This window comes from Arachis ipaensis, chromosome B9, assembly GCF_059453495.1.
Source record: "Arachis ipaensis isolate K30076 ecotype BB chromosome B9, ASM5945349v1, whole genome shotgun sequence".
NCBI classification, from domain to species: Eukaryota; Viridiplantae; Streptophyta; class Magnoliopsida; order Fabales; family Fabaceae; genus Arachis; species Arachis ipaensis.
The window spans coordinates 27,175,028-27,187,213 of NC_142444.1; the positions used below are offsets into that span (position 1 = coordinate 27,175,028).

The 12,186-nt window shown below is 32.0% G+C and overlaps 1 protein-coding gene across 2 annotated transcripts; it reads left to right on the forward strand.

The window, feature by feature from the left end:
• Positions 1-2,423: 2,423 nt before the first annotated feature.
• LOC107619727 (uncharacterized) lies at positions 2,424-3,372 on the forward strand. Of its 2 annotated transcripts, none has more exons than XM_088499939.1 (2): positions 2,424-2,592; positions 2,695-3,372. In XM_088499939.1, the coding sequence occupies exon 2, from the start codon at positions 2,713-2,715 to the stop codon at positions 3,058-3,060; it is 348 nt and encodes a 115-aa protein (XP_088356065.1). In that variant the 5' UTR covers positions 2,424-2,592; positions 2,695-2,712; the 3' UTR covers positions 3,061-3,372. The 2 variants fall into 2 exon arrangements, with proteins under 2 accessions (XP_088356065.1, XP_016177508.1); XM_016322022.3 differs by having other exon boundaries at positions 2,426-2,592; positions 2,692-3,372.
• The last annotated feature ends 8,814 nt before the right edge of the window (positions 3,373-12,186 follow it).

Here is a 12,186-nt window from a genome sequence, read left to right on the forward strand (position 1 = left end):
AAGATGCGTCTATTAAGATCATAAAATATCTAAAAGATCCACATGATGGATGAATAGGTCCACATATATCGCTTGAATCCTTTCCAAGAATTCAGAGGACTCAAACCTAATCTTTACTGGTGATGGCCTTAAAATTAGCTTTCCTTGAGAACATGCAGCACAACAGAATTCACTAGATTTAAAAATCTTCTGGTTCTTTAGTGAATGTCCATAGGAGTTTTCAATAATTCTCCACATCATGGTTGTTCTCGGATGACCCAATCGATCATGCCAAATTATAAATTCATTTGGGCTAGTAAACTTCGGGTTTACACTGGCATGTGATTCAATTATACTAATTTTAGTATAATATAACTCAAACAAAAGTGAGGGTAACTTTTCTAATATAATCTTTTTATTTCAATCATGAGTGTGATATAGAAGTACTCATAATTTTCCCCATTCATTGTTTCAATATGATATCCATTTCGAGGAATATCTTTAAAACTTAACAAGTTTCTTAGAGACTTAGTAAATAATAGTGCATTATTTACTATGAATTTTGTTCCTCTGGAAAATAAAATTATAGTTCTTTCGGAACCTTCTATCACATTGTTTGAGACAATAATAGTATTAACATATTCTTCTTTTGGCACAAGATGAGTAAAATATATATTACTTTTGAGAATGGTATGCGAACCTGCACTATCCGCAAGGCAAACTTCTTCATTATATATCATTATCATTTTCTTCAAAGACAAATAATAATAATAAAATGAGTAAAAATATATGCACAGTAAAATTATTTTCTTGATTGTTTTTTTAAAAAGTATTGTACATAATATCATATACTAAAAATTTTATTATTATTATTTTAGAACTTAGCACATTTAGTAATTTTAAAATTCATAAACATAAATATTTTATTAAACATTATTTATATACATCATACTTGAAATTCAAAATAAAACTTAACAAGAAGTTTCTTATATTATTTATTTATATGAGTACTTAACAAACCCATATATTAAACTATTCCATCATTGATCAAATGGCTAATATTTTCTTCAGAATCCTCAAAGAAATCAGATACTTTATAATGAGTAGTGTAATTTTCAGTAACATATTTTGAAACAAAATTCGTCTCATTTCCTTTATCATCCTTTTTCAAAGATGCTTGATAAAGATCGACTAGGTGCCTTGGGATACGACAGGTACGCGACCAATGGCCCTTTCCACCACAACGAAAACATTTATCCTCTGTTGATTTATTTTGTTCATTATTTCTTTCTTGATCCCACTTCTGGTGAGATCCTTTCTTGTGAATATAATTTTTCTTCATTCCATAATTTTTTTTATTACCAAAACTTTGCCATTTACCTCTTATACGGTAATGATTTACCGTATTTACTTCAGGAAATAGGGCGGCGCCAGTTGGACGCGCTTCATGATTTTTTAAAAGCAACTCATTGTTACGTTCAGCAACAAGAAGGCAAGAAATTAGCTTAGAATATTTTTTAAATTCTTTTTCTCGATACTGTTGCTATAGGAGCACATTCGAGACATGGAAGGTCGAAAAATTTTTTTTAACATGTCATTATCAGTTATCTTTTTCCCACATAATTTCATTCGTGATGTAAATCTTTTCCACAGATATATCATGGTATCTCCAAGATTTATTAAATCAAGATAGATTTAGCATCTAGACATCTAGTATCTATGATAAGTAGTTATTTTTAGATATATCAAAAGCATTAAATCTAAGATGAGAGAGTTCTGACATAATGAAAATTTATTACCCGAGTCTTCTTAAATTTTGATTAGAGTCTCGTACTTATAACGTATTGTAAAATAAATAAATAAATAAATAAATAAAAATAAAAAATATAAATAAATAAATATAATATTAATATTCACTACAATTAATATCTCAATATAATAGAAATAATTCATATATATATATTACTAATATATGTAGTAACGTACATATAAAAAAGAGAAAAAAAAAAGTATTTATATATTATCGTAACATGTAAAAAAAGAAAATAGTGCTTTATTATTATTGTATCTATTGTTAGAAATTTAAATTTTTATTTATACACATACTAAGTCTTATTTTTTTTTAAAGTTCATTAATCAAAAACTAAATTTTTTTATTGAAAAATTAACCCGTCCAAATATTAACGAGCAATCTCTCATCCTTATGTGCTACTAGTTGGTCTGTTTTTTTTTTTTTCCCTTATTTTTTAATCCATAATTGAGTAAAAGAAAGGAATTAAATTATGAGAGAAGAGGAGGAAAGAGGGGGGGGGGGGGGGGTAGGGGAAAGGGGGAATTGTGGTCAAATATATGAAGAACACAAAAGGCACGTGACCCTCCGTCTAAAAGAACAACGGCTTATCAGGCTGTCCACGTGTTAAAGTGCTTCAAATAATAATGCAAGTGGCAAGTGGCAACAGGCAACAGGCAACAGACACCCCAAGTCATTGAGGGAAGAAGGTAAAGAAGAAAAAAAAGGAGCACACCAACGAATGAGTTGTCTAATTAGACTTTACCTTCAACAGTTGCAAGCTAAATCGGAACGCATAACAAACAAAGCAAACACAAAACCAGGTGCGTTGAATTTCTACTGTTGCACTTGCACACTACACACACCACGTTCTTTCTTTTCTAATATATATATATATATGTATCTTTTTCGTTTGTTCATAGTAGCGAGATCGAATAATAATCATGGAGGGTGTGAGTGTGAAGAATCCACTGTTCAGAAGTGAGTCATCCATTGGATACAACTACTACTACCCGGAGCAGAGCTACACCATGATTGAGAAGAGACAGGTGTTCCTGAGAAGCTACCAGTTCTGCCGAAAGAAGAGTCTAGTGGATAGAATCAAAGGCTCTTTGTTCAGAGTCAAGAAAGTCGTTTGGTTACGGTTAAGGTCTGCTCGGAGGTTGAGGCTGCTCATCTTCTCTAGGCTCAAACGCGCTTTCTATTATCGCCGGAGCCGCTTTTCCCGCCTCTTCAACGCCGCCCACTGCCACCACCATAACGCAACTCAAACTTCCTCGTGTCTCTGGTAAACGTCTACATGGAACTCACATGGTTAAGTGGATTTAGCCACCATCATAACTCATAAGATTCAAACACTACCTGTTTCTCAATTATTCACCTTTTTTTTTTCAATTTATTTATTAGTAGAGACGTAACCTCATACGTTATAATGTTTAATAACTGCTCCCTGTTCTTGTCTTTTTCCCTGTTGGCGTTAGCAATAGAAATTGATGTGTGTAATTGTGTAGAACTAAATTGGTCCTCGTTGTTGTTGCCATGTAGCTTAGGAAAATGTATACAAATACAAGACTACTACTAATATTAAATTACTTAGTTTAATATTTCCAGATTAGTTTAATTTCCTTCCAAATGTTAGTGAAACGAGATTAGCAAGGCAGGAACATGGAAAGCAAACAAAAAGGGGTCAAATTGTGAAGCAGGAATTCATGCGCAATATGAGAGATTAGAAACAAACTTAGAATCCCAAGGTGTGTAGGATGGTAACTATACATAGTAACTAAATTTGTTAGGTGTACGAGTTACGAAGAAGCAGTGTAAACGCGACGTCGTTAAATTTGTGATTAAAAAGTGAGAGTGGGGAAGGGGAATGTGATGACAGCTTGAAAACCCTCTTAATTTCGGATGTGAAGTATTTCGAGGTTCCAGCCTTCCAGGCTTGAATGGATTGGAGAATCTCTGCGGTCATTTTGCACTACTTGAATTCAGATGGCATAATTTATTTACAAGCAATGTTAGGTAATTAATATTTAATATTTTTTAGAGTCACTCAGATAAAAATATTAAAATTTTTTTTAAAATATTTATTAATAATTAAAATTTAATACATATAATTAATTAAATTGTATTATTTTTTGTTAAAAATAGATCAAATAAATTTATTTGACTGAAAAATCGATAAATCAAATATTGAATCGGTCTCAATTAATATTTTTTTTTATAAAAAATAACTAAAATATTCTTATTATATATATCTTTTAATTTTGAGAATCATAAATCCTAATCTGGCACAGGAAAAAAAAAGGTTAAAATTTAGGATTCTCAAAATTTTATGTAACAACAACAACAACAACAATAATAATAGTATTTTAGTCATTTTTTATAAAAAATATTAATTTAGACTAGTTCAAGATGTAGTTTATTGATTTTTTAGCCAAATTAATTTGTCTAATCTAATTTTGACAAAAATAATATTATTTAATAATTATATGTATTAAATTTCAATTATTAAAAAACATCTTTAAAAAAAATGTTTCAAGCATCTTTATCTGAGTAGTTCGCATATTTTTTATATGTTAATATTACTTAATTTTTTAAATTATTTTATTTATCGTAAATTTTAAATTATAAATATTAAACTCTAAAATTAATTAATATTAACTAAGTAAAGATTGAAAAATATTTCTCTTTGTTTATATTGCGGGCTTCTCCTCCATCGTTTTCATTTGCATAAATAATTTTGTACGTAGCTTTTAATTTCTCATGATTTTCATTATTATTTCCTTTATTTATATTTGAGCCGATTCCTTTCTCGTAAAATAACAAATTATTCGAACTCAATATATAATTTTATAATTAACATCTTGATCAATTATCTATAAGTATTTATTTCGGTACTATTTTATATATATATAATAAAAATGTTGTCAATTATTTCATTGCATTTTCGAAATTATAATACTAACATTGAATAATGGTATAAAATACTAAGAATGTACATGAATTTGGTAAAATTAAGTTTATCTTAATTTAGATCCGACTCTAAATATATACTGGATTTATTTTTTATTAGATTTTAACTGACTAATTCGACCCCAAATTCAATGAAATTTAAACATTTTCGAGTCACAATTATACCAGGTTCAAATCGGGTAAAAATTAGGCCTTTAAAACTTTAACAATAAGTTATAAAAAAATTATTTATAAAAAAATTTATTTATGATATATTTATTTATAAAAAAAAAATTTGTTATTAAGAAGTTAATATCTATATTTGAAATTGAATTTGTCCACAAATTCTAATTTGATGTTTTTTTTATCTATTTTTTAATTCAACGAGTGTAATTAAAAATAAAATAATAAGTTTATAATTAATATAACATAATATTAGAATTAATTTAAAATATATATACCTTTTTTAGTTCTCTTAGGCTGCGTTTCTTTTCAGAGACAGGGACAGAGACACAAAATCGTGTTTGACAGATGAGACATAGACAAAGACATTGTGTCCAGAGACACTGAATTAGTGTATTTTGTGTCCATCCTGGCAGAAAGGACACAGAAACACTAACAAGGGATACAACTTATTTTTTATTTTTTCTTTCATTATTCTTGTTAATTTTTTATAATTATATTTTTTATTATTATATTTTTCTTCTCAAATTTTTTAAATAAAAAAATGAGAATAAATTGAATTTTCATAATTTGTTCTAATTTATCACTAAACAGAATACAAGAACACCAAATTGTGTCTGTCTTTTGTTCTTGTTCTCAGTATCTTGTCTTGTTTTCTTCTCAGAAACAAACGCAGCCTTAAAGTGCACATGGACTGAGTCTATTTTTGAAAACCTTACTCGACCCTAAACCGATGCAATCACACCAAATAAACTCCTAAAATATTCAGATTTGGACCAAATCTTTAAATTAGACTAGATCATATACACCCCTATAAAATACGAATCAATTTCTTTAAATTTACCGTCTTTTGAACTTTAGTAAAATCCACTTTGAAAATCAAATAATATAGTGTAAAAATAATAAAAAAAAGTTGAATTCTCATGCACAAATCTAACTAGTCACGTGTATGTGATACAATTTAGCCATTATGGTACATTCATAAGCTACCATTACCTTCGCAATTTCTTCTTCCTTTTTCTCTGTAACACCTACCACACAGAGCCTTATGCTTAAGTCATAAGATAGAGGTGACGAGGTATTACGACCTCTAAAAATAAAATTTAGTACATATAGTATTGTGAAGAATGATTATAGCTAGAAGCCTTTGAAGAAAATGGATAAAACAAAACCGTTAAATAAAAAAGCGCAACACTCCAATCGATAACGTAACGAAACAGATAAGAGATAAGCTAACACAAGAATATATCCAAAGAGTGCCAAAAACACAAATATCCAAAACTCAAGATCCGGTTGCGAAGAAAACCGGTCCGAGCATAGAAATATATACATGTAAATATATAAAGCAAGAAACCCAAAAGAAACCCAAAGGGCGAAATACAAAACCTATTCTCCAAAATAACCTCTAAAATGAGTCAAAACAGTATATTCATATACATTATTTAGTGGAGATAAAAGTATCTAAGTGATGAGCGGATAATTTATACGCTTTTTGGCATTGTTTTTAGGTAGTTTTTAGTATGTTTTAGTTACTTTTTATTATATTTTATTAGTTTTTAAATAAAATCACATTTCTGAACTTTACTATGAGTTTGTGTGTTTTTCTGTGATTTCAGGTATTTTCTGACTGAAATTGAGGGACCTGAGCAAAAATCTAATTCAGAGGCTGAAAAATGACTGCAGATGCTGTTGGATTCTGACCTCCCTGCACTCGAAATAGATTTTCTGGAGTTACAGAAACCCAATTGGCACGCTCTCAATTGTGTTGGAAAGTAGACATCCAGGACTTTTCAGCAATATATAATAGTCCATACTTTGCCCGAGTTTTAACGATGCAAACTGGCGTTCAAACGCCAACTTCCTGCCCTATTCTGAAGTTAAACGCCAGAAACAGGTTACAAACCAGAGTTAAATGCCACAAACAGGCTGCAACCTGGCGTTTAACTCCAAGAGAAGTCTCTACACGTGTAAAGCTCAATGCTCAGTCCAAACACACACCAAGTGGGCCCGAAAGTGGATTTCTGCATCATTTACTCATTTTCTGTAACCCTAGTTACTAGTTTAGTATAAAAACTACTTTTAGTGATTTATTTTACATCTTTGGATGTTTAGTCCCTAGACTTGAGAGGCTGGCCATTTGGCCATGCTCAGCATATTTTCACTTATGTATTTTCAACGGTGGAGTTTCTACACCCCATAGATTAAGGTGTGGAGCTCTGCTGTTCCTCATGAATTAATGCAAAGTAGTATTGTTTTTCTATTCAATTCAAGCTTATTCTTATTCCAAGATATTCACTCGCACTTCAACCTGATGAATGTGATGATCCGTGACACTCATCATCATTATCACCTATGAACGCGTGCCTGACAATCACTTCTGTTCTATCTGCAATAGCTTGAGTGTGTATCTCTTAGCCTCCATTCCGAAAGATCGGAGTCTTCGTGGTATAAGCTAGAATCAATTGGCAGCATTCTTGAGATCCACAAAGTCTAAACCTTATCTGTGGTATTTCGAGTAGGATCTGGGATGGGATGATTGTGACGAGCTTTAAACTCGTAAGTGTTGGGCGTAGTGACAGACGCAAAAGGATCAATGGATCCTATTCCAACATGATCGAGAATCAACAGATGATTAGCCGTGCGGTGACAGCGCATTTGGACCATTTTTACTGAGAGGACGAACGGTAGCCATTGACAATGGTGATCCCCCAACATACAGCTTGCTATGGAAAGGAGTATGAATGATTGAATGAAGGCAGTAGGAAAGGAGAGATTCAGAAGGAGTAAAGCATCTCCATACACTTATATGAAATTCTCACCAATGAATTACATAAGTATTTCTATCTTATTTTGTATTTTATTTATATTTTAATTATCAAAACCTCATAACCATTTGAATCTGCCTGACTGAGATTTACAAATTGACCATATCTTGCTTCAAGCCGACAATCTCCATGGGATCAACCCTTACTCACGTAAGGTTTATTACTTGGACGACCCAGTGCACTTGCTGGTTAGTTGTGTGGAGTTGTGAAAAAGAAGTTGAGATTATGAACGTGCGTACCAAGTTTTTGGCGCCGTTGAGATCACAATTTCATGCACCAAGTTTTTGGCGCCGTTGCCGGGGATTGTTCGAGTTTGGACAACTGACGGTTCATCTTGTTGCTCAGATTAGGTAATTTTATTTTAATTTTAAGCTTTTTGTTTTTATTATTTTTTTCGAAAAATTTTTAAAAAAATAAATTATTCTATGACTTCAGAATTTTTAAGAATGAATTTTAGAGTTTCATGAGATATGTTGAATCCTGGCTGGCTATTAAGCCATGTCTAATCTTTTGGACCGAGGTTTCAACTATCCTTAGAAGAGCTTCTTTGTCTTTCTCAGCAATTTAGCTGTTGTATGTAATGATATGCTAAAGCTTGGCTGGCCATTGGCCATGTCTAGTGTTTTGGACCGGAGCTTTCACTGAAAGCTTGGCTGGCTAGTAAGCCATGCCTAATTCCTGGACTGGAACTTTAGACTAACATTGCATGATTCCTGGAATTCTTATTAAAAATTTTTGAAATCCTTATTTTACTTTTTCAAAATAATTTTCGAAAAATCCAAAAAAATTTAATAAAATCATAAAACCAAAAATAATTTTGTGTTTCTTGTTTGAATCTAGTGTCAAATTATAAGTTTGGTGTCAATTGCATCTTTTTAACTTTTCACTAAAATTTTCGAAAACTCATGCATAATGTTCTTCATGATCTTCAAGTTGTTCTTGATGAATTTTCTTATTTGATCTTTGCATTTTCTTGTTTTGTATCTTTTCTTGTTTTTCATATGCATTTTCAATTTGTTAATGTCTAAAGTTTGAAAATTTCTAAGTTTGGTGTCTTGCATGTTTTTCTTTTCTTAAAAATTTTTAAAAATAAGTTCTTGATGTTCATCATGATCTTCAAAGTGTTCTTGGTATTCATCTTGACATTCAAAGTGTTCTTGCATGCATTATTAGTTTTAATCCTAAAATTTTATGTTTTGCATCTTTTTGTTGTTTTTCTCTTTCTTCATCAAAAATTCAAAAATAAAAAAAATATCTTTCCCTTATTTTGCTCATAAATTTCAAAAATTTGGATTGATTTAGTCATAAAGTTTTAAAATTTAATTGTTTCTTATTAGTCAAGTCAAATTTTCAATTTAAAAATTCTATCTTTTTCAAATCTTTTTCAAAAATAAAATCTTTTTCATTTTTTCTTTCATATTTTTGAAATTTTCAAAATTTATTTTCAAAATCTTTTTCTTATTTCTATTTCATATTTTCAAAATTAATGCTAACAATTAATGTGATTGATTCAAAAATTTTAAGTTTGTTACTTGCCTAGTAAGAAAGGTTCAATCTTTAAATTTTAGAATCATATCTTTTGTTTCTTGTTAGTCAAGTAATTAACTTTAATTTTAAAAATCATATCTTTTTAAATTTTTTTTCAAATCTTTTTCAAAATGATTTTCAATCATATCTTTTCCAAAAATCAATTTTCAAAATCTTTTATAACTTGTTATCTTTTCAAATTTGATTTTCAAATCTTTTTCAACTAACTACTTAACTTTTTGTTTGATTTTAAAAGTTTTCTATTTCAATAATATCTTTTTCACAACCACCTAACAAATTTTTTCTCTCTAATTTTCGAAAACTCATCCCCATTTTTTCAAAATTCCTTTTAGTTAACTAATTGTTTTAAATTTTAATTTAATCATATTTCTGTTTTTAATTTTCGAATTCTAACTAATAATTAAAATAAAAACAAAAATTTTTTTCTTTTTATTTTAATTTAAATTCGAATTCTTCTCTCTCTCATCTCTTTCTATTTATTTATTTATCTACTAACACTTCTCTTCTACTCATAATTCGAACCCCTATTCTTCTCTGTGTTCGAATTTTTCTCTTCTCCTTCTTCTATTCTTCTCTTCTTCTACTCACATAAAGGAATCTCTATACTGTGACATAGAGGATTCCTCTTCTTTTCTGTTCTCTTCTTTTTCATATGAGCAGGAACAGGGATAAAGATATTCTTATTGAAGTTGATCCTGAACCTAAAAGGACTCTTAAGAGGAAACTAAGAGAAGCTAAAGCACAACCCTCTGGAGAGGACCTGACAGAAATTTTCAATTAAGAAGGAGACATGGCCGAACCCAATAACAATGGTGGAGATGCAAGGAAGTTGCTTGGTGACTTTATTGCACCCTCTTCTGACTTCTATGGAAGAAGCATCTCAATTCCTGCCATTGGAGCAAACAACTTTGAGCTTAAGCCTCAATTAATTTCTCTAATGCAACAGAATTGTAAGTTTTATGGACTTCCATTGGAAGATCCTCATCAGTTCTTAGCTGAATTCTTGCAAATCTGTGACACTGTCAAGACCAATGGAGTTGATCCCGAGGTCTACAGGCTTATACTTTTCCCTTTTGCTGTAAGAGACAGAGCTAGAACATGGTTGGATTCACAACCTAAGAAAAGTCTAAACTCTTGGGAAAAGCTGGTCAGTGCTTTCCTGGCCAAATTCTTTCCACCTCAAAAGATGAGCAAGCTTAGAGTGAAAATCCAAACCTTCAGACAGAAGGAAGGTGAGTCCGTCTATGAAGTTTGGGAAAGATATAAGCAATTGATCAAAAGGTGTCCTACTGACATGCTTCCAGAATGGAGCATCATATATATCTTCTATGATGGTTTGTCTGAGTTGTCAAAAATGTTATTGGACTATTCTGCAGGAGGATCTCTTCATCTGAAAATACCTGCAGAAGCTCAGGAACTCATTGAAATGGTTGCAAATAACCAGTTCATGTACACCTCTGAGAGGAGTCCTGTGAACAATGGGACGCCTCAGAAGAAGGGAGTTCTTGAAATTGATACTCTGAATGCCATATTGGCTCAGAACAAAATATTGACTCAGTAAGTCAATATGATTTCTCAGAGTCTGAATGGATTGCAAGCTGCATCCAACAGCACTAAAGAAGCATCTTCTGAAGAAGAAGCTTATGATCCTAAGAACCCTGCAATGGCAGAGGTGAATTACATGGGAGAACCCTATGGAAACACCTATAATCCTTCATGGAGAAATCATCCAAATTTCTCATGGAAGGACCAACAGAAGCCTCAACAAGGCTTCAATAATAATGGTGGAAGAAATAGGTTTAGCAATAACAAGCCTTTTCCATCATCTTCTCAGCAACAGACAGAGAATTCTGAACAGAGCCATTCTGACTTGGCAACCATAGTCTCTGATCTATCCAAGATCACACTAAGTTTCATGAATGAAACAAGGTCCTCCATTAGAAATTTGGAGGCACAGGTGGGTCAGCTGAGTAAGAAGATTACTGAAACTCCTCCCAGTACTCTCCCAAGCAATACAGAAGAAAATCCCAAGAGAGAGTGCAAGGTCATAACCATGACCAACATGGCCGAACCTGGAGAGAGTGAGGAGGACGTGAGTCCCAATGAGAAAAGCCTCATGGGACGTCCTCTGGACAGAAAGGAGTTTTCCTTTGAGGAACCAAAAGAATCTGAGGCTCATACAGAGACCATAGAGATTCCATTGAACTTTCTTCTGCCATTCATGAGCTCTGATGAATATTCTTCCTCTGAAGAGGATGAAGACATCACTGAAGAGCAAGTTGCTAAATATCTAGGAGCAATCATGAAGCTGAATGTCAAGTTATTTGGTATTGAGACTTGGGAGGATGAACCCCCTTATTTTCACCAATGAACTGAATGCATTAATGAGGCAGACATTACCGCAGAAGAAACCGGATCCCGAAAAATTCTTCATACCTTGTACCATAGGCACCATAACCTTTGCGAAGGCTCTGTGTGACCTGGGGTCAGGAATAAACCTCATGCCACTCTCTGTAATGGAGAAACTGAGAATCTTTGAGGTACAAGCTTCAAGAATCTCACTAGAGATGGCAAACAAATCAATGAAACAGACTTATGGATTAGTAAAGGACGTGCTAATGAAGGTTGAAGGCCTTTACATCCCTACTGATTTCATAATCCTAGACACTGGGAAGGATGAGGATGAATCCATCATCCTTGGCAGACCCTTCCTAGCCACAGCAAAAGCTGTGATTGATGTTGACAGAGGAGAGTTGGTCCTTCAGTTAAATGAGGACTACCTTGTATTTAAGACTCAAGGTTCTCTTTCTGTAACCATGGAGAGGAAGCATGAAAAACTTCTCTCAATACAGAGTCAAACAAAACTCCCACATTCAAACTCTAAGTTTGGTGTTGGGAGGCCACAACCAA